This window comes from Harpegnathos saltator, unplaced genomic scaffold, assembly GCF_003227715.2.
Source record: "Harpegnathos saltator strain DR-91 unplaced genomic scaffold, Hsal_v8.6 scaffold37, whole genome shotgun sequence".
Taxonomy (NCBI): Eukaryota; Metazoa; Arthropoda; class Insecta; order Hymenoptera; family Formicidae; genus Harpegnathos; species Harpegnathos saltator.
This window is the reverse complement of record NW_020230172.1, coordinates 1,135,316-1,149,691: the sequence shown is the minus strand read 5'-3', so window position 1 is coordinate 1,149,691 and position 14,376 is coordinate 1,135,316. Positions and strand designations below refer to the sequence as shown.

Below are 14,376 nucleotides of genomic sequence, written 5' to 3'. Positions count from 1 at the left end.
CTGAATCTCGCTCCTGATTGGTAAATATTTCTGGGTCTATGAAGAATCTAAAAGAATGCTCCAATCACAGACAATAATCACTAAGCGCTCTCTGATCACTTTGTTCTACTGAACGCGGCTATTGTTTCACAGTACACTTCAGTTCTTGAAATATAAATAACATATAGGAGACGGAATGGCTAAAAGATCTCCGACTGGCGTTCATAGTTTGATCTTATTTTTAAATTTTTGGTTTATCCTCGATGCTCTTTGATCAATGTAACGATCCATGCAAAATAATAAATACGATATCGATAAAAGTGGCCAATCAAAAGCTGGTGATACTCAACTCGTAACGCACAATTAGATCTTTCAAGTTCTTTTCCAGCCACTGTACGGATTATTTGTAATTGGCTCCGGAGAATCTGAAGATAAGCTTAAGACGTCGTTAAGTGCAAGATCGGACTGTGAATACTACCCCAAGTACCGGCCGTTCAGACGCATGCACACGCAGGCTTCCGTCAGTCATTAACGGACGCGCATAGTTCGCAGTCGACCAGGATGAAATTGCGACATGTCCGCGCTCAGGTATCGTACTGCTGTAACATCGCGGATTGTTAATACCGTCCATTTTCGTAACGAGTACAAAGGAACGACGGTTCCGACGACGGCAACGAAGGCGAGAAGTGCGAGTGGCGAGATCGATCGTCGACAGCGAAGTCGCGGACGAGCACGGTGAGTTTATAGTCAGCACGTGTCAGTAATCGGCCTGCGCTGCATTTAGTTAACTCGAACGGCGATCGGGAGACGGCAGCTGATTTCGCGTCCGCCTTGCAAAGTCGCCTCGTTGATCATGCTGATCGCTGATCGGCGAGATCGCGCATCAGCGGCAATCATAAATATCAGCTCGTCGCTTCGCGTATGCGACGGCGGTTTTTGTAATGGCGCGTAATACGCTCATGCATCTGCGGGTAATTCGCTAGAGGTGGCGCCACCGGAGTCGCGCGCGCACGAGTTCTCGCAACGGTCGCTTGCTTTGAGAAATCGCACTCGTAATGGCGACGCGGAATATGCACGCGGCGGTAACGGCGGCTCCGACGAACGGTTCCTCCGAGACTCCTTGTCCTCGTATGGTTCGTATTCGTATGGTTTGTATCCGTGTCCGCCAATGGACGTTAAATGTATCGTCGAATCGACTCTCGTAACGAAAGGAGAAGCGATGCGACGATTGGCTGGGACCCATGGCTGTTCTATAACTTTTGGCGACCTTGTCGTTGCGCGTCTTTTCTATCGTGCGTTATACCTGCGCAACGACAATGTAACGACGACGTTAAAGATTACGAAATGGACGTGATCTCGGACGCGTATCGATCCCGCAAATATCCCAAGTTGAGCAGAAAAACGTGGCACGTGACGCTCGCGCAAGAAAGATCGAACTCGACATTCGCAGAGTATACTTGACGTTTGTAATGCGTTCGGAGTAGAAGTCCAAACCTCGATGTCACCACTACTTGTTGACACCGAAGTCACAAAATCGTATTTCATTTTGGTATTGGTCGACACCGATGTCGCACTAATGGCGGCCGACGTCGACGCAACCTACTCGATCTTCCCGATCTTTTTTCAGACGCCTCGACACCGTCGCGAAGAGAGTGGAAGAGAGAGAGAGGGAGCTTTGAGAAACTTCCTGCGCCGAAAAACGTAACCGACGCTATCTGCCAGATGCAGTCGTATGATGGTCATCGTGAAAGGTAAAGCGACCTGTCGATAGCTTGGCTCGCAGGAGCAGAGGAGAAATCGCGCGCTCGCGCGACATTTCGCCGAGGGTTCCCGGACGGAATTCCCGATAGCGCGCTATCGGGACCGCTCTCGGCCGCTGCTCGTGTAGGCTTTGACGATCCCTAAGTGAAATATCATCGGCAATCATTCACGCGAGATCTTTATCGCGCGGGCGCGCACGCGGCTAACGTGATCCCCGTGACCCCACCGAACTCGGCAGCAGTTTTATGCGAGCCCCCGCGGCGCGCGTGAATAAGCCGCGATGGGTGCAAGCTGCTGCCGTTGCTGCTGCGAGAGAGAAGCGTCGTCCCGGGGATCCCGACTGCAGGATCGCGGTAGGAATGTAACGCGGTCTCTCTCTCTCTCTCTCTCTCTCTCCTTTCTTTTCTCCCTTCCCTTCCCTCTCTCTCTCACTCTCTCTCTCTCTCTCTCTCTCTCTCTCTCTCTCTCTCTCTCTCTCTCTCTCTCTCTCTCTCTCTCTCCCTCCCTCGCTCGTAGGCAGGGTCGCGGCGGAATCACAGAAAAGTATTCGCCGTCCGCGCCATCGCGACGTTCCGCGCGCAGGAGACGCGGGTATCGATAAATAAGCTTCGGCATTTCGCTCGGCCGCGCGCGCGATACCGCGACACGACTTCCGATACCCCGGCTATCTTATCTGCCGGCCGGCTGTCAGGCCGATGCATCGCGGCGTGCCGCGCCGCGCCGGATGCGGATATATAATAAAAAGCGGACGGAGCTTGCGTTCCGCCGCGCTCGTGCCGCGCGGATCACCCGAGGTACGCTGAACGAACTTGCGCTGCCGAGTTTCTGATTGATTGATCGATCCCCGACAGCCTCGAGCGTATTTCATCGTCGGCGATCGTTTAGCATCAGTCTCTCGAGTGATCGGAGGATCACTCGAAGCTCCGCTTTTGTTCACGCGCGAACCGACCGTTGAGTTCGTCGATCAATTTTTCCGGAGGATTGTCGGAGGAGGTGGGAGGAAAAAAAAAAGAAAGAGAGAGGCAATTCTCTCTGTTGAGGCAGAGGCTCGTAGTCTCGGTGTTTACGGCGCTCGCCAAGTCGCCCTTCGCGGCTATGAATAGAAGTCGATTCGCGGCGCGAGACGAGCGCCGGGGTTTCGAAAGATGATAATTAGTCTTTTACGGTACATGGCCAATTCCAATCTACATTGTGTGTACGAGGTGAATTCTCTCGCGGCCGAGGAAATCGCGCAATACTTTTAGGCCCCCCCCCCTCCCCGGTATACGCGCGTTGCGAAAAAGTGAAATGTGTTGTAGCATTGCGTTGCCATTGTTGTGTCACGGGGAGGCGTAAAACGGGGCAAGGTTGAATTCGTGATTGTTCGAAAAAGTCCCACATAAGTTCAAGTCTCGCTACACCGAATCCCTCGTATTTACGCTCTATCGTTTCCGTCTCTTTCTCTCGCTCTGTCCCTCTCTCTCTCTCTCTCTCTCTCTCTCTCTCTTTCTCTTTCTCTCACCGTCATTGTATGCCGCGGTGTCGATCACTCGATCAACGTGCGCAACCGCGCGAACTTTACAATGATCCGAAGGCGAATGAAGAAGTAGCCTTTTATCCTGTGAATGAAAGTATCCGCACGCGGCATAAGCTCGACGAAGGATAAATACGAAGTAACGTTTCTCCGGTGTAAATGAAGACATCGCGGTAGAAGACAGACAGATCACGACGTCGACGACGAGAGGAGGAAAGGGAGAAAGAGAGAGAGAGAGAGCGGGAGAGGAGAATTGGAGGGAGGGAGATAGATAGCGGGTACGCACATTTCCCATTGTGAAAATCCTCGAGGATCCCTGACCTCCGGTGGCTGGCTGCTCGCTTTAATTACGTTTGTCATTTCATAGCCGGTGTCTCATTATAAAGAAAGTTCGAGGCATAACTCAGCACTCGTTGCGAACCTAGGTGGCCTCTTTCTGGTAACGGCACTAACCAGCCCAACCAGACGACCAACAACCAAGCAAGTAACCAACCAACCAACCAACCAACCAACCAACCAAGCAACCAACCAACCGACCGACCAACCAGTCATGAGCCCCCTTTTACCTTACGTATAGCCCTCCGCGTGCCTCTCTTCGCATCGCCGCTCTAGATCTTCGGATAAGAACGAACACCATTTTAGCGGTTCCTTACACACCAGACATCCGCTCCCTTCCTATATATACGGCGGCAGAGGCCTCGGGAGAGCCCCGCTGCATTTTTTCCGCGCGAATGTGTCAAGCGGCCGTAGGAGGGAAAGACGCGCGGAGGAAGGGGATGATGGACGGACGAGAGCGAGAGAGAGAGAGAGAGAGAGAGAGAGAGGGAGAAACGAGAGGGAAGTCGAAAGAGAAGAGAATTAAAAAAGGATAGGGACACGTCTCTCGGCCGAAACCTTCTAATCCCACGTACATACACACACACACACACACGCGCGCGCGCGCGCGCTCGTCTACATATAGACACACACACACATACACACATGGGTGCCCGCGATTCGTCGCGTGAGACCGGAGGAAGCAGAAAACGGGATAGCGTACCGTTTCGCGCGATAAGGGTTTCGTTCTCCAACGAGCTGTTCTCGCAATAAGAGCGGGTGTTACGTCGGTTTCGCTGGACCAATGAGCGCGTTACCGTTCCGACGAATCTCGCCTTTGACAACTGCACCCCGTCGGCCGATGGAGGTTCCGTCGAAAACCTGCGTCGCGGGATTAACGGCACGCGATCGTGCACCCGGATGTCGACGGCGGGTATCGCGCGTCGCGTTAGGTATATATATTGATTCCGCGTGTATTAACATACTAATGTTGAAGGGTCGATAAAATTATTACGTTTGTCGCAAACTGTCGCTGTTCAGCCGGTTCAACGGTAGAACTACCTTTTGCGGAGCTTGCGGCTAAAATCGAACTTTTGCCCACGTGTAACTCGACAATGACTTATCAGGCGATCCATTTGGACGGTGAATTTGAAAATCGATGCAAACGTACAATTTATAAGCGCAACTTGTACGCATGACACGTAGTAGTGCGCAATACCTTGCCCGACATGGCGATTTTCGCAAGTAAGCAACATTCTTCGCGATATTAGCAAATATTGCCAATACGCCAAGGTTGACTCCGGTCCTCGTCGAAGTCGGTCGCTCGCCATTTGCGCACGACGCGAAACGCTCGTAAGCGCCGTCTTCGGAGACTGGCTGCGTTCGAGTGCCGCAACGGTTGCGCAACCGTCGGATAGTTATCACGTCTGATTGCGCGAGGTACGTCTTTAGACCCGCGACGGGTCCAGAAGAATATTCAAACGTGAGCGACGCGCTCTCAGTAAAGTCGAACTTTATCTTCGCAAAGTCGGACGCACCGCTCCGCGATTTTCCTCCTTTCGAAACGCCTCGGAGGCGGATGTCGCTTGTCCGCGGATCTCCGCTGTTATCCCGTAACGTTACTTCGCCCCCGAGATGCCTAATCGCGCGTGTGCGCCTCGTATTCAGGTTAATTTCGCATTTAATTGCAGATTTATCTGTTTACGAGGCCGATTCGCCTGCCGTACTGTTAGAGCGATAATCAATCTCACCGCTTCGCGGTGAGAAGCTCCGCTTTATGAGCTACATCATTTCATAAAATTACGCGTGCTGCTACAACGTGAAATTATATTTTATAATTATGGTAGCATAAGGCAAATGTGAAGAGATGAAGCGCGCCAGCGCAGCCGCCAATGCGCCGCTGTGGTGAAACCGCCGATCGTAATTGTAACGCGCGATAATTATCATTACGGTCGCTCAAGCGGCCGCGTGCGTCTTAATCGCGACGACGATAATCCGCTCGCTCGTTCGGATAATGAAGCGCGCGTCCGTTTGGGTCTCCTCGGAACGCTCTAACACGTCCGCGAAAAGCGCTTTCCGATTTCGCTCGCGCGAGTCTAAATATCGTGCGACGACGGGCGGTTTTTTCGTTCGCTCACGCACGCACGCACGCACGCACGCACGAGATTTTCCCGGGCGCTCGGCTCGCGTGCAAGTAACTCGATTGCGATTTACGTACGAATCCCGCAGCTTGGCATTCGATCGCACATAAAATCTAGCTTTGCATGCTGATAAGGGGTCCCTGCACACCTGTGTGCGTCATCGGGCTGCTTCGTGTGTGTATGTGTGTGTGTGTGTGTGTGTGTGTGTGTGTGTGTGTGTGTGTGTGCGCGCATACCTGTATATACGCGCACGCATAAAGGAGCCCCGCCGCGCTATATTACACCTCTCTCCCTCTCCTCTCTCTCCCATCGCTTCCGACCCCTCTCCTCCATCTCCTTCTCCTTCTCCCTCTTCTCCTCCAACCCTCTCACGCTCGCTCTCTCTCTCTCTCTCTCTCTCTCCCCCTCTTGCCCTCCGTCCCTCTCTCTTACCTCTAAGCGTGTACGCGCGCACGCAGATCCCGCGTGTCGATGTGGGTACGGTTATTAGCCCAGAAAGCAAGGCCCCTGCTTCCGGTGTAGGCACTTCAGTTCGAGAGTTTCTTAACCCCTTCTTACACGACTCTTGCTCGGCCTGGCCTGGCCTAAGACTCTGCCCCGGCTTGGCCTGTTGTCGGTTGCGGGTGGTAGGTACCGTAGAGAGGTACGACTCACGGCAGCTAGCTTATACAGGGTGTTCCGCGACGCAGCCGAGCGACTTATGATTCCCTCGGCCCGACCTCGAGACCGATTCCGTCTCCGCGGAGACGTCTCGGCGGCTCCCCGACGGGATTCGATCTTTCCTCGAGTCGCGAGTGAGCTCGCTCTGCGGCGCGATCCGAGCCCCGGTGGCGCCGGTAGCTGGGCATATTTCGAGCGGAAGTTGGCATACTCCAGTCGGATGACTTGGAAGGTCACCGGAGGGGTTTGCTGTTGAAGGTTGAGGAAGAGCGCGAAGAGTACACGGCGCACGACCGAACGACCTGTCGTTGGAACTTTAACTTGAGGTCCGCGATGGCTCGCGATAGTACACCCTGTATGCATGCGCCGACATGTACACCGGGGTAGATTGCCAATGGCGAACTCGTCATTTTTCCGCGGCTGCGAGGTGGACCCGACCTGTCTCACCAGGAGCGCTCGTAGATTTCGAGAGACACCGAACGACGCGCACGATTCCGTGCACGCGATCTCGATTATCGTACGGTAGCAAGCCGAGGGTCTCACATTAATTCGTAGGCCAATATTTGAAAGAGAGAGAGAAAGAGAGAGAGAAAGAGAGAGAGAGAGAGAGAGAGAGGGGAGGAGAGAAGAGATAGACGGAAATTTAATATCGCGATATGGAGGGATCCAGGAAGCCAGACTCGAGACGCGATATCAAGACGCGAACACAGCTACGGCAATTAGCGTCATCACCGCGAAGAGTCGACGATCGGCGTTGATCGAGCGACGAATACGGATCGCAATCGCTACGATCGAAGGTCCGATAGAAACCGAGACTAGAGAGTGATCTGCAGGTGCGAGCGCGGATTTCGCGCGGTACCTCCTCGGCGGAGGACGCGCGAAGAGGCGCGAAGTGTTTCGAAAGTGATGACCCCGCGAGCGGTAAAGGTGCGTGCAGCTGCTTCCTCCTCGGAAAGGCATTTTATACGTATGGAACAACACTAATGCGATGGAGATTAGCTTACCGCGGTTCCCATGAACTATTTTTGAGCTTAATCGTTGCGCTGATCTGCTGTTATACGCCGTACCTACCTACGAGGCTACGTTGTAACAGATAATTACTCCAACACGCGGGGGGGAGGAGTGCTGGCGTTCCTGGATCGCTAATGAGCCTGTGGAATATTATCGACGCGTACGGTAGCGCTCATGCAACCGCTCGGCTCATCCCTCCGCGAATCCCCCCCCTTCCTCCCCTCTCTCTCTCCCGGCATTTCTGATTTTTCCGTTCTTTCACCGGTCTACGACCGACGTCCGCCGAGATGCGTGTCCTGCGTTTTTCCAGGACCCGACGTTCCAAGAGCGCGAGCGTCCTATCCTCGATTTTCGCCGTTCGCTCGCTCCTCGTTACGCGCGCGACAGCTTTCCCCGCTGGAAAAGCGCGCGTCATTCTCTCAGTCGTTTTCTTCTGCCGCGCTGAAAATTACACGCGGGAGAATTATTATACGCAGGCTGCAGGATTCTCGTGTCTCGTCGCGAAAGCTCGTCGCGTCGCTCGGCTTTCCGTGTTGTGTTGTACGCTCTCATCGGGAGTCGTTCATCATTCGCGGACGCGTATCGCGAACCGTCTGGGTCACAGGTGAGAGATTAAACAGTCGCTGCCGACTTCGCTCTCCAGTTGAGAGCTCACGCGGAGAAATGGGATCGTAGCGTGCACGCGACTGCAGCGGTCGTCGTCGATTGAGGCGCGTTGATATGAAAACGCGGCGAGCGGCGATCGAATCGAAAGCGGCCGTTTTGCGCTTTCGGCTACACCGACTGGAATATTTTCGATCAGCGACCGACAATTTCGTTCACAGTCCCTCCGCGATCTTGTCACTCGCAGCATCCTTTCTCTCCGCCTCTCCTTTGTTTCTTCATGTTTTCCCCTGCCATCGCGCGATTCGGATGGCGGACTCGCTAAAATCGTACGGCGAAAAAAAGAACTGATGCAACGTCGGAAGCGGTAATGCCCGGCGAGCGTACGGTTCTCAAAGGGTTAATTGGGCATAGTGACTCCTCCTCCAGGTGACCAAGCTCCATGGGAGTGTGACGGAGAAAACCCGGTTTCGTGCGCGGAATTAAGCACGGTGTACCCGTGTGTCTATTTATAACGCCTTATAGACGAACGTCTTCATTCACCTTGTGACAGCGAAGTATGGAGTGACCTTGCGCATCGACGTTCGTTACACCTTGCTGACAGCGAAGTATCATCGTACGTGCATCCGCGCCTCTGCACACGCGAATACATTACCATAAACTAACATTATTCGCTGCTCGTAAAGGTGAAGAAAGAAAAGGGAGAGGGAGAGAGGACGAAGGAGGAATATCGCGCTTCTGCGGATAATAATAATAATTGGCAGATTTGTTCGTCGTTACTCTTCCTCGCGCGAAGTGCGAGTGCGAGTTTACTCGAACTGATTATTCACGTTGGAAGATATTTTTCCTTTTTTCTTTCCTCGGATCGACGAAGCTCCGTGACGCGAAAGGTAGCGACCGCTCGTCGCGATCGCCGCGAGAAGTGCCTCGCATGATTAATGCGTTAAATGCACACGCCGAAGTATAAATATCGCGCTCGCGTACGGTCGAGCGTTCGAGCAACCGATGGCGTTGTACTCGGAACCCGAGCCTTCATTATACGCCGTCTCCAATCACGTGTGACAAATTATTCCCGCGTCACTTCCTTTAGTGCACCGACGAGATTTCCACGGGGTACGACCTGGCAGACCGTCTGACAGCCATGCCCAATTCCTCACAATGCACACGCGTCGACGAGTCCGAAAGAGTGCGACGGAATGATAATTGAAGAGACGATTCTCGCCGTGTGATCTGCCAAAGCCGATTGTTTCAAAGGCGACGTCTCGCCTCGCGCTGGGAATTCGAATCTGCTAATAATTAAATGGTCTCTAAACCGGACGAATCCAATCTAAACTTGAAACGAACAAAAAACAGGAAGTTTCGTTGTAGAGATATTAAAGATTGCAAAAACGCCACTGACAAGTCAGTCTTGGCGAAGTCATCGCCGGGTGGAAACGTTCGCAGAGTTTCTCAGTGAGTCAACGATCGGCGTGACGTTCGACGTCTCTGAAACGTCTCTCGCGTGAAATGAGTTCAAGCAGTGAGTTTCTGAGGTCGTGCTCCGTCGAATCTCGCGCTCTTGTCGTACTCTCGATATCCTCTCGATATCCTCGCGACGTTTGAACGTCAAAGCGACACGCCGGCCGCGCGATGCTCTTTTTCGTCGAAAGGGCTGCGACACCGTTCGAGCGTCGTAGCTAGTCGGAGTAGGATGCGCGATGAGGGGGAAAAGAAAAACGGAGGAGAAGAAGGACAGAAGAGACAGAGTATCATCCTTGCGTGTCGAAGCCGTAGCAGAGCCGCGGCTCTGAGGTCGAGGAGCAGCGCGCGCGATGGAGGCACGATGGCAGGCACACACGAGGCGGCGGCGGCGGCGGCGGCGGCGGCGGCGGCAGTGTATAAGTCAGCACTCAGGATATTTCGTCATTTCCTGCTTCTCACGCGATACAATCTAAATTAACTATGTTCGCTTGGCTAGGCCTCCTCCCTCGCGCCGAGAGAGCCTCGCATCTCTCAAGAAAATTTCTTATTTCCTAGCGAGGAGGGCCGCCGCCGCCGTCGTCGCCGCCGCCGCTGCCACCGCCGCCGCCGCCGCCGCCGCCGCCGCCGCGTCGCCGTCGTCGTCGCCGCGGAGGAACGAGGAGACGTGGGGCGGCGTCGAGAGGACGAAGACGAGGCCGAAGACCCACCGCACCGCGCCGGGGCTTTCACAACGTTCCCGTTTTGCGCCGCAAGTGTGTAAGTTGCCGCGCGCTCTCCTGACGACTCGCTCGGAAAATCAGCCTTTAATGTCCTCGTGGCCGGAAGAGAGAGAGAGAGAGAGAGAGAGAGGGAGAGAGAGAGAGAGAGGGGGGGAGGAGGGGGGCGTACGCGCCGCCTTGTTGCATCGGGAAAACGGAGATTCGCGGTAAAAGATCGTGAACCGCATTTCCTTGAAAAGCCTCGATTCAAGTCGGATGGCAATACTGCAGATTGAAGATTACAGTTTGAGGAAAATTGGGATCGATCGGAACAGAGAGAGTCAAGATCGGAATATGTCGAATTCTTGCAATCAGCAATCCTCGGAAAGGAAGTCGTATATCTCTGAGACGAGATAGATAATCATATGTAGAAAAGTGCCGCGCTACAAAGGTGTGCTGTGAGCATCTCGATAGAGCGATCGTCGACGCCCTCGCACACGAGGACGTATATTAAAACGCACCGTTGCGAAGAGAGGAAAGGAGACGTGTCGAAAGAAAAGGTCGAAACACCGCGGGCTCTTGCGCCCGCGCCAAGCGGTTGCCAGCTCGAGTGTGACTTTTGCGAATTCCAGGGTATTCTAATTCGTGCCTATCCTCGGGGAGAGGCCGTTTTACGGCTCGAACGAAGCAGCCGCGGAGGAAGTAGGGCGTAAAGTGCCTTGAACTTTGAACCGTACGTTTTTTAAACGCCACGAACGGGGAACTCGGCGGGAAACGCGCAGTTCTCTCTGTCGCACATTGCGATTTAGCGTGGTGTCGACGACGCACGAATCTCGGCAGACCGAAAATTGAGTCGAGCCTTGAGTAATCGCTTCTATCTCGACTGTCAATCTCGCGGTCGAAAGCTTGCCATACTCCATCTCGCAAACGTTAATAACGAAATATTAATCTTGAATCATGCTTGGTGAATTTTTAAAAGACCAGAACTAAATGTATTTCTCAAACCTTGTTAATTTCCCGGAAATTCCATAACCAAGATGATCTCCTCGTCGATCTCCTCGTTTCAATCATCAAGCAAGGCAATCCGGGATTATAAATATGCTTCATCTAATTCGAGAAGTCGAGATTGAATTTCTTCTCTGAACGTCGTCTTGTTAAGCTCTCGGAAATTATACGTCGACGAACGTAGCTCAATCGTAGCTATCAGCAATCCGGGCTGACAGCTGGAAGAGCGTCTCTCACGCGAGTCCGCGCAGCTTGAATTCGGCGTACGTCTGACCAGTGCTGGACCGTATCACTTGCCAGGCGCGACTTCCTTAATATTTCCGCCCGTGCCGCCCGTGCCGATTCTCCCTCTCACGCTCATCACGAACGACGCTCATCGCGTATGCATTTTCGTAAGCACACGCGCGCAGCGTGAGCCGCGTCTACACGTGAGCCATCGAAATTAGCGACACGCGATGATCGGCCGTGCCATCGCAATTTTGTAATTACCATCGAGCAATTAAATCGCGCGGAATCCGGACGCAGGCGAACTTCCAAGAGCTCGCTCGCGAGGCGAGCGCGAAAGAAGTGAGAGAGAGAGATGATATCGACCGCGAGCGTAAAGTGCGGAAATGTTATGGCGTGCGGAGAACACGGGTGGGAAGGTGTAACTGACCATGGTGCGAGTACACGCGTTCGTAGAAAAACGGACCGTACGCCGGTGCGAGTACGCGCGGTGTTTTGCATAGAGGAGAGCGAGCGGCCCGACGCTGCTCCTTTTTTCCGTTCGAACGCGCCGGCCTGGCGCGGCGCGGCGACGCGATTTCTCCCGACCACCGTTGTTTAACGCACCAAGCCAATTAACACGACGTTTTATCGCGAGTTGCGTGCGCCGCAACGACGTTCATGAATAAGACACCTCGCGGACCGGTGATTGCGCGAGCGTCTGCTCGAAAACACGCGATTTCCTCGTGCAAAATCGACGTCACGAAAAAAAAAAGGATAAAAAAGGACGCGGCGCCGATCGGTAGTCCATTCGTCGTCTCGCGGCATCGCAGACGATAACGACGACAACGTCGGGGGGTCCCCCAAATGGGGCTGGCCGCCGCGTTTGCAGTGCGCGTGTGCACACGCATTTACGCACTTACGCACGCACTCGGGCAGGCGTGCACGCGGCGCAATCGGCCGTGCCGGTGGCGTTTCTAACAAATTAACGGCCGATATCTCGTCGTTGCCCTGCTCCTTCTGCCTTCTGGCTCCACCTCCCGGCTCCGCGGGCCGTGGCCGCGGCAGAGAGAGGTGCGCGCGGCCGCGCGCGAGAGATCCAGCCGGCCGATGCGGGCGAGCGTGCGAGCGAGCGAGCGAGTGAGCGAGCGCGCCGGAGAGAGATCATTTTTGCCACGTATTTGCAAACTGAATAATAAATACGCGGATATACGCGAAGAGTACCGCGTTCCGCCTTCACGCAGCTCGCGCTTGGCGCGGATTGGTCGCACCGGCCGCGAGGGGACGGCGATATTCATTCGCCGTCTCTCCTCCGCTCCGTGGACCTACTTTGTACACGCACACGCGCGCACGCCCTGATGCACGTGCACGTTGTGTGTTACCCGGTGGAGAGGGAACACACCGTGTGCACGCCGCGGTCTGTCTCTCCCTCTCTCTTTCTTTCTCTCTCTCTCTCTCTCTCTCTCTCTCTCTCTCTCGCTCTCTCTCTCTCTCTCTCTCTCTCTCTCTCTCTCTCTCTCGCTCTAGCTCTCGCTCTTCCCCCCCGTCTATCTGTCTCCGCTCAGGCCGCGAGAGAGAAGCGCGTTCGGCTCGAGCGAGTCCGTCGTCTCTCCTTTCGTCCGCTCCTGCGTCTTTCCTCTTGCTCTTTTCTTCTCCTTCTCTCTCTCTCTCTCTCTCTCCCTCTCTCTCCCTCTCTCTCTCTCTCTCTCTTTCTCTCTCTCACTTTGCGTATCGTCTCCTTTTCTCGCTCACCCGCTTGCTCGTTCTTCTTCTCTCCCCTTCCCCTTCTCTCCCTCTCTCTCTCTCTCTCTCTCTCTCTCTCTCTCTCTCTCTCTCTCTCTCTCTCTCTCTCTCTCTCTCACGCTCTCTCGGTGGCTCCTTGGACTCACCTCTCTTGATCGCCTCGCTCTTGTATTTATGTGTGTATATTTGGCTTTAATATTCTCGCTAGATTACGTTTGTTTCTTATCGTGTGTCATTTGCTGCCTGGGCGGAAACTTTCTCCCCTTCCCCTTCACCCTCTTTATTTTTTTCATTTTTCTATCGGTTCTATCAGTTGATCGACCTGACGCGCTACGCTACGCGTTTTTGACGTTTGTACTATATCTTTATCGAATCGCATTCTTTGCGCGCTCCGTCGTGTGCCACTCGTATTCTCGGGAGAATCGTTCTTAGAATACAACAAATGTCACCTTCGTCCTGTCGCTCCTGCCGCTCCGAGTACGCGCCGGCATAAACACACGACGACGCGAATATATTCGCTCCGTGGCGGCGGACGCTCTTTACCGCTTCACCATCGATTGAATCGGTTCGCTCCTCGCTGTTGGCGGCGCGTACACGCATCAGCGGCTTTCCCGAAGTCGCGTTCGTCGCGGACGTCAGCGGGAGAGACACGCGAGCTTCGATGAGCGAGAGCGTGGGCGACGTTGCGCAGGACGGATTCGGAGATCCCAGTCGATAGTCGGGAATATCGACGGTAATAGCTCGCGGTAATGGGCCCGCAGAGGCGGACGCATAGGCTGTTACGTGCGGTATCAGCCTTAGATCTGAAAAACCCTTTATTTTAAAGCTCTTTTTCTCTTTCTTTTCGATACCTCGATCCCAGACTGTAAACACGCGTCTCGACAAATATTGTAAATTTTAGCTGGACCGTGATAACTCTTCTCTCTCTCTCTCTCTCTCTCTCTCTCTCTCTCTCTCTCTCTCTCTCTCTCTCTCTCTCTCTCTCTCTCTTTACGCTATTCTGCGTCTCGAAAAAAGAGGCAGAGTGAAAAAAGGGAGGTACACTCTCCGTGCATCAACAAGAGGCATCCTTAATTTTGTTAACATATTTTATTCCTCATTCTCGACATTGTTTTGCGTCCGACTAGCCCGACTAACGCGAATTTAATTGTCGATATTCGACAATTGAAAGTAAAGTGAGCTGCCTGATTGAGCCACATCTGTTGAGAGAGAGAGAGAAACACCTTGAGACGGCAGAAGAAAATAACAGCTTTTACGCAAAGTATAAAATTCGTGGTATCGT

The 14,376-nt window shown here is 53.6% G+C and overlaps 1 protein-coding gene across 1 annotated transcript; it reads left to right on the top strand.

The window, feature by feature from the left end:
* Positions 1 to 1,701: 1,701 nt before the first annotated feature.
* Positions 1,702 to 12,801, top strand: LOC105188775 (uncharacterized; the record flags this gene model as incomplete). Its single annotated transcript, XM_083287589.1, is given in 6 exon segments — positions 1,702 to 1,730; positions 12,138 to 12,427; positions 12,493 to 12,572; positions 12,574 to 12,625; positions 12,628 to 12,668; positions 12,670 to 12,801. Coding segments are annotated over 6 exon segments (624 nt in total), but the record flags the coding sequence as incomplete, so codon positions are not given.
* Between the last annotated feature and the right edge of the window lie 1,575 nt (positions 12,802 to 14,376).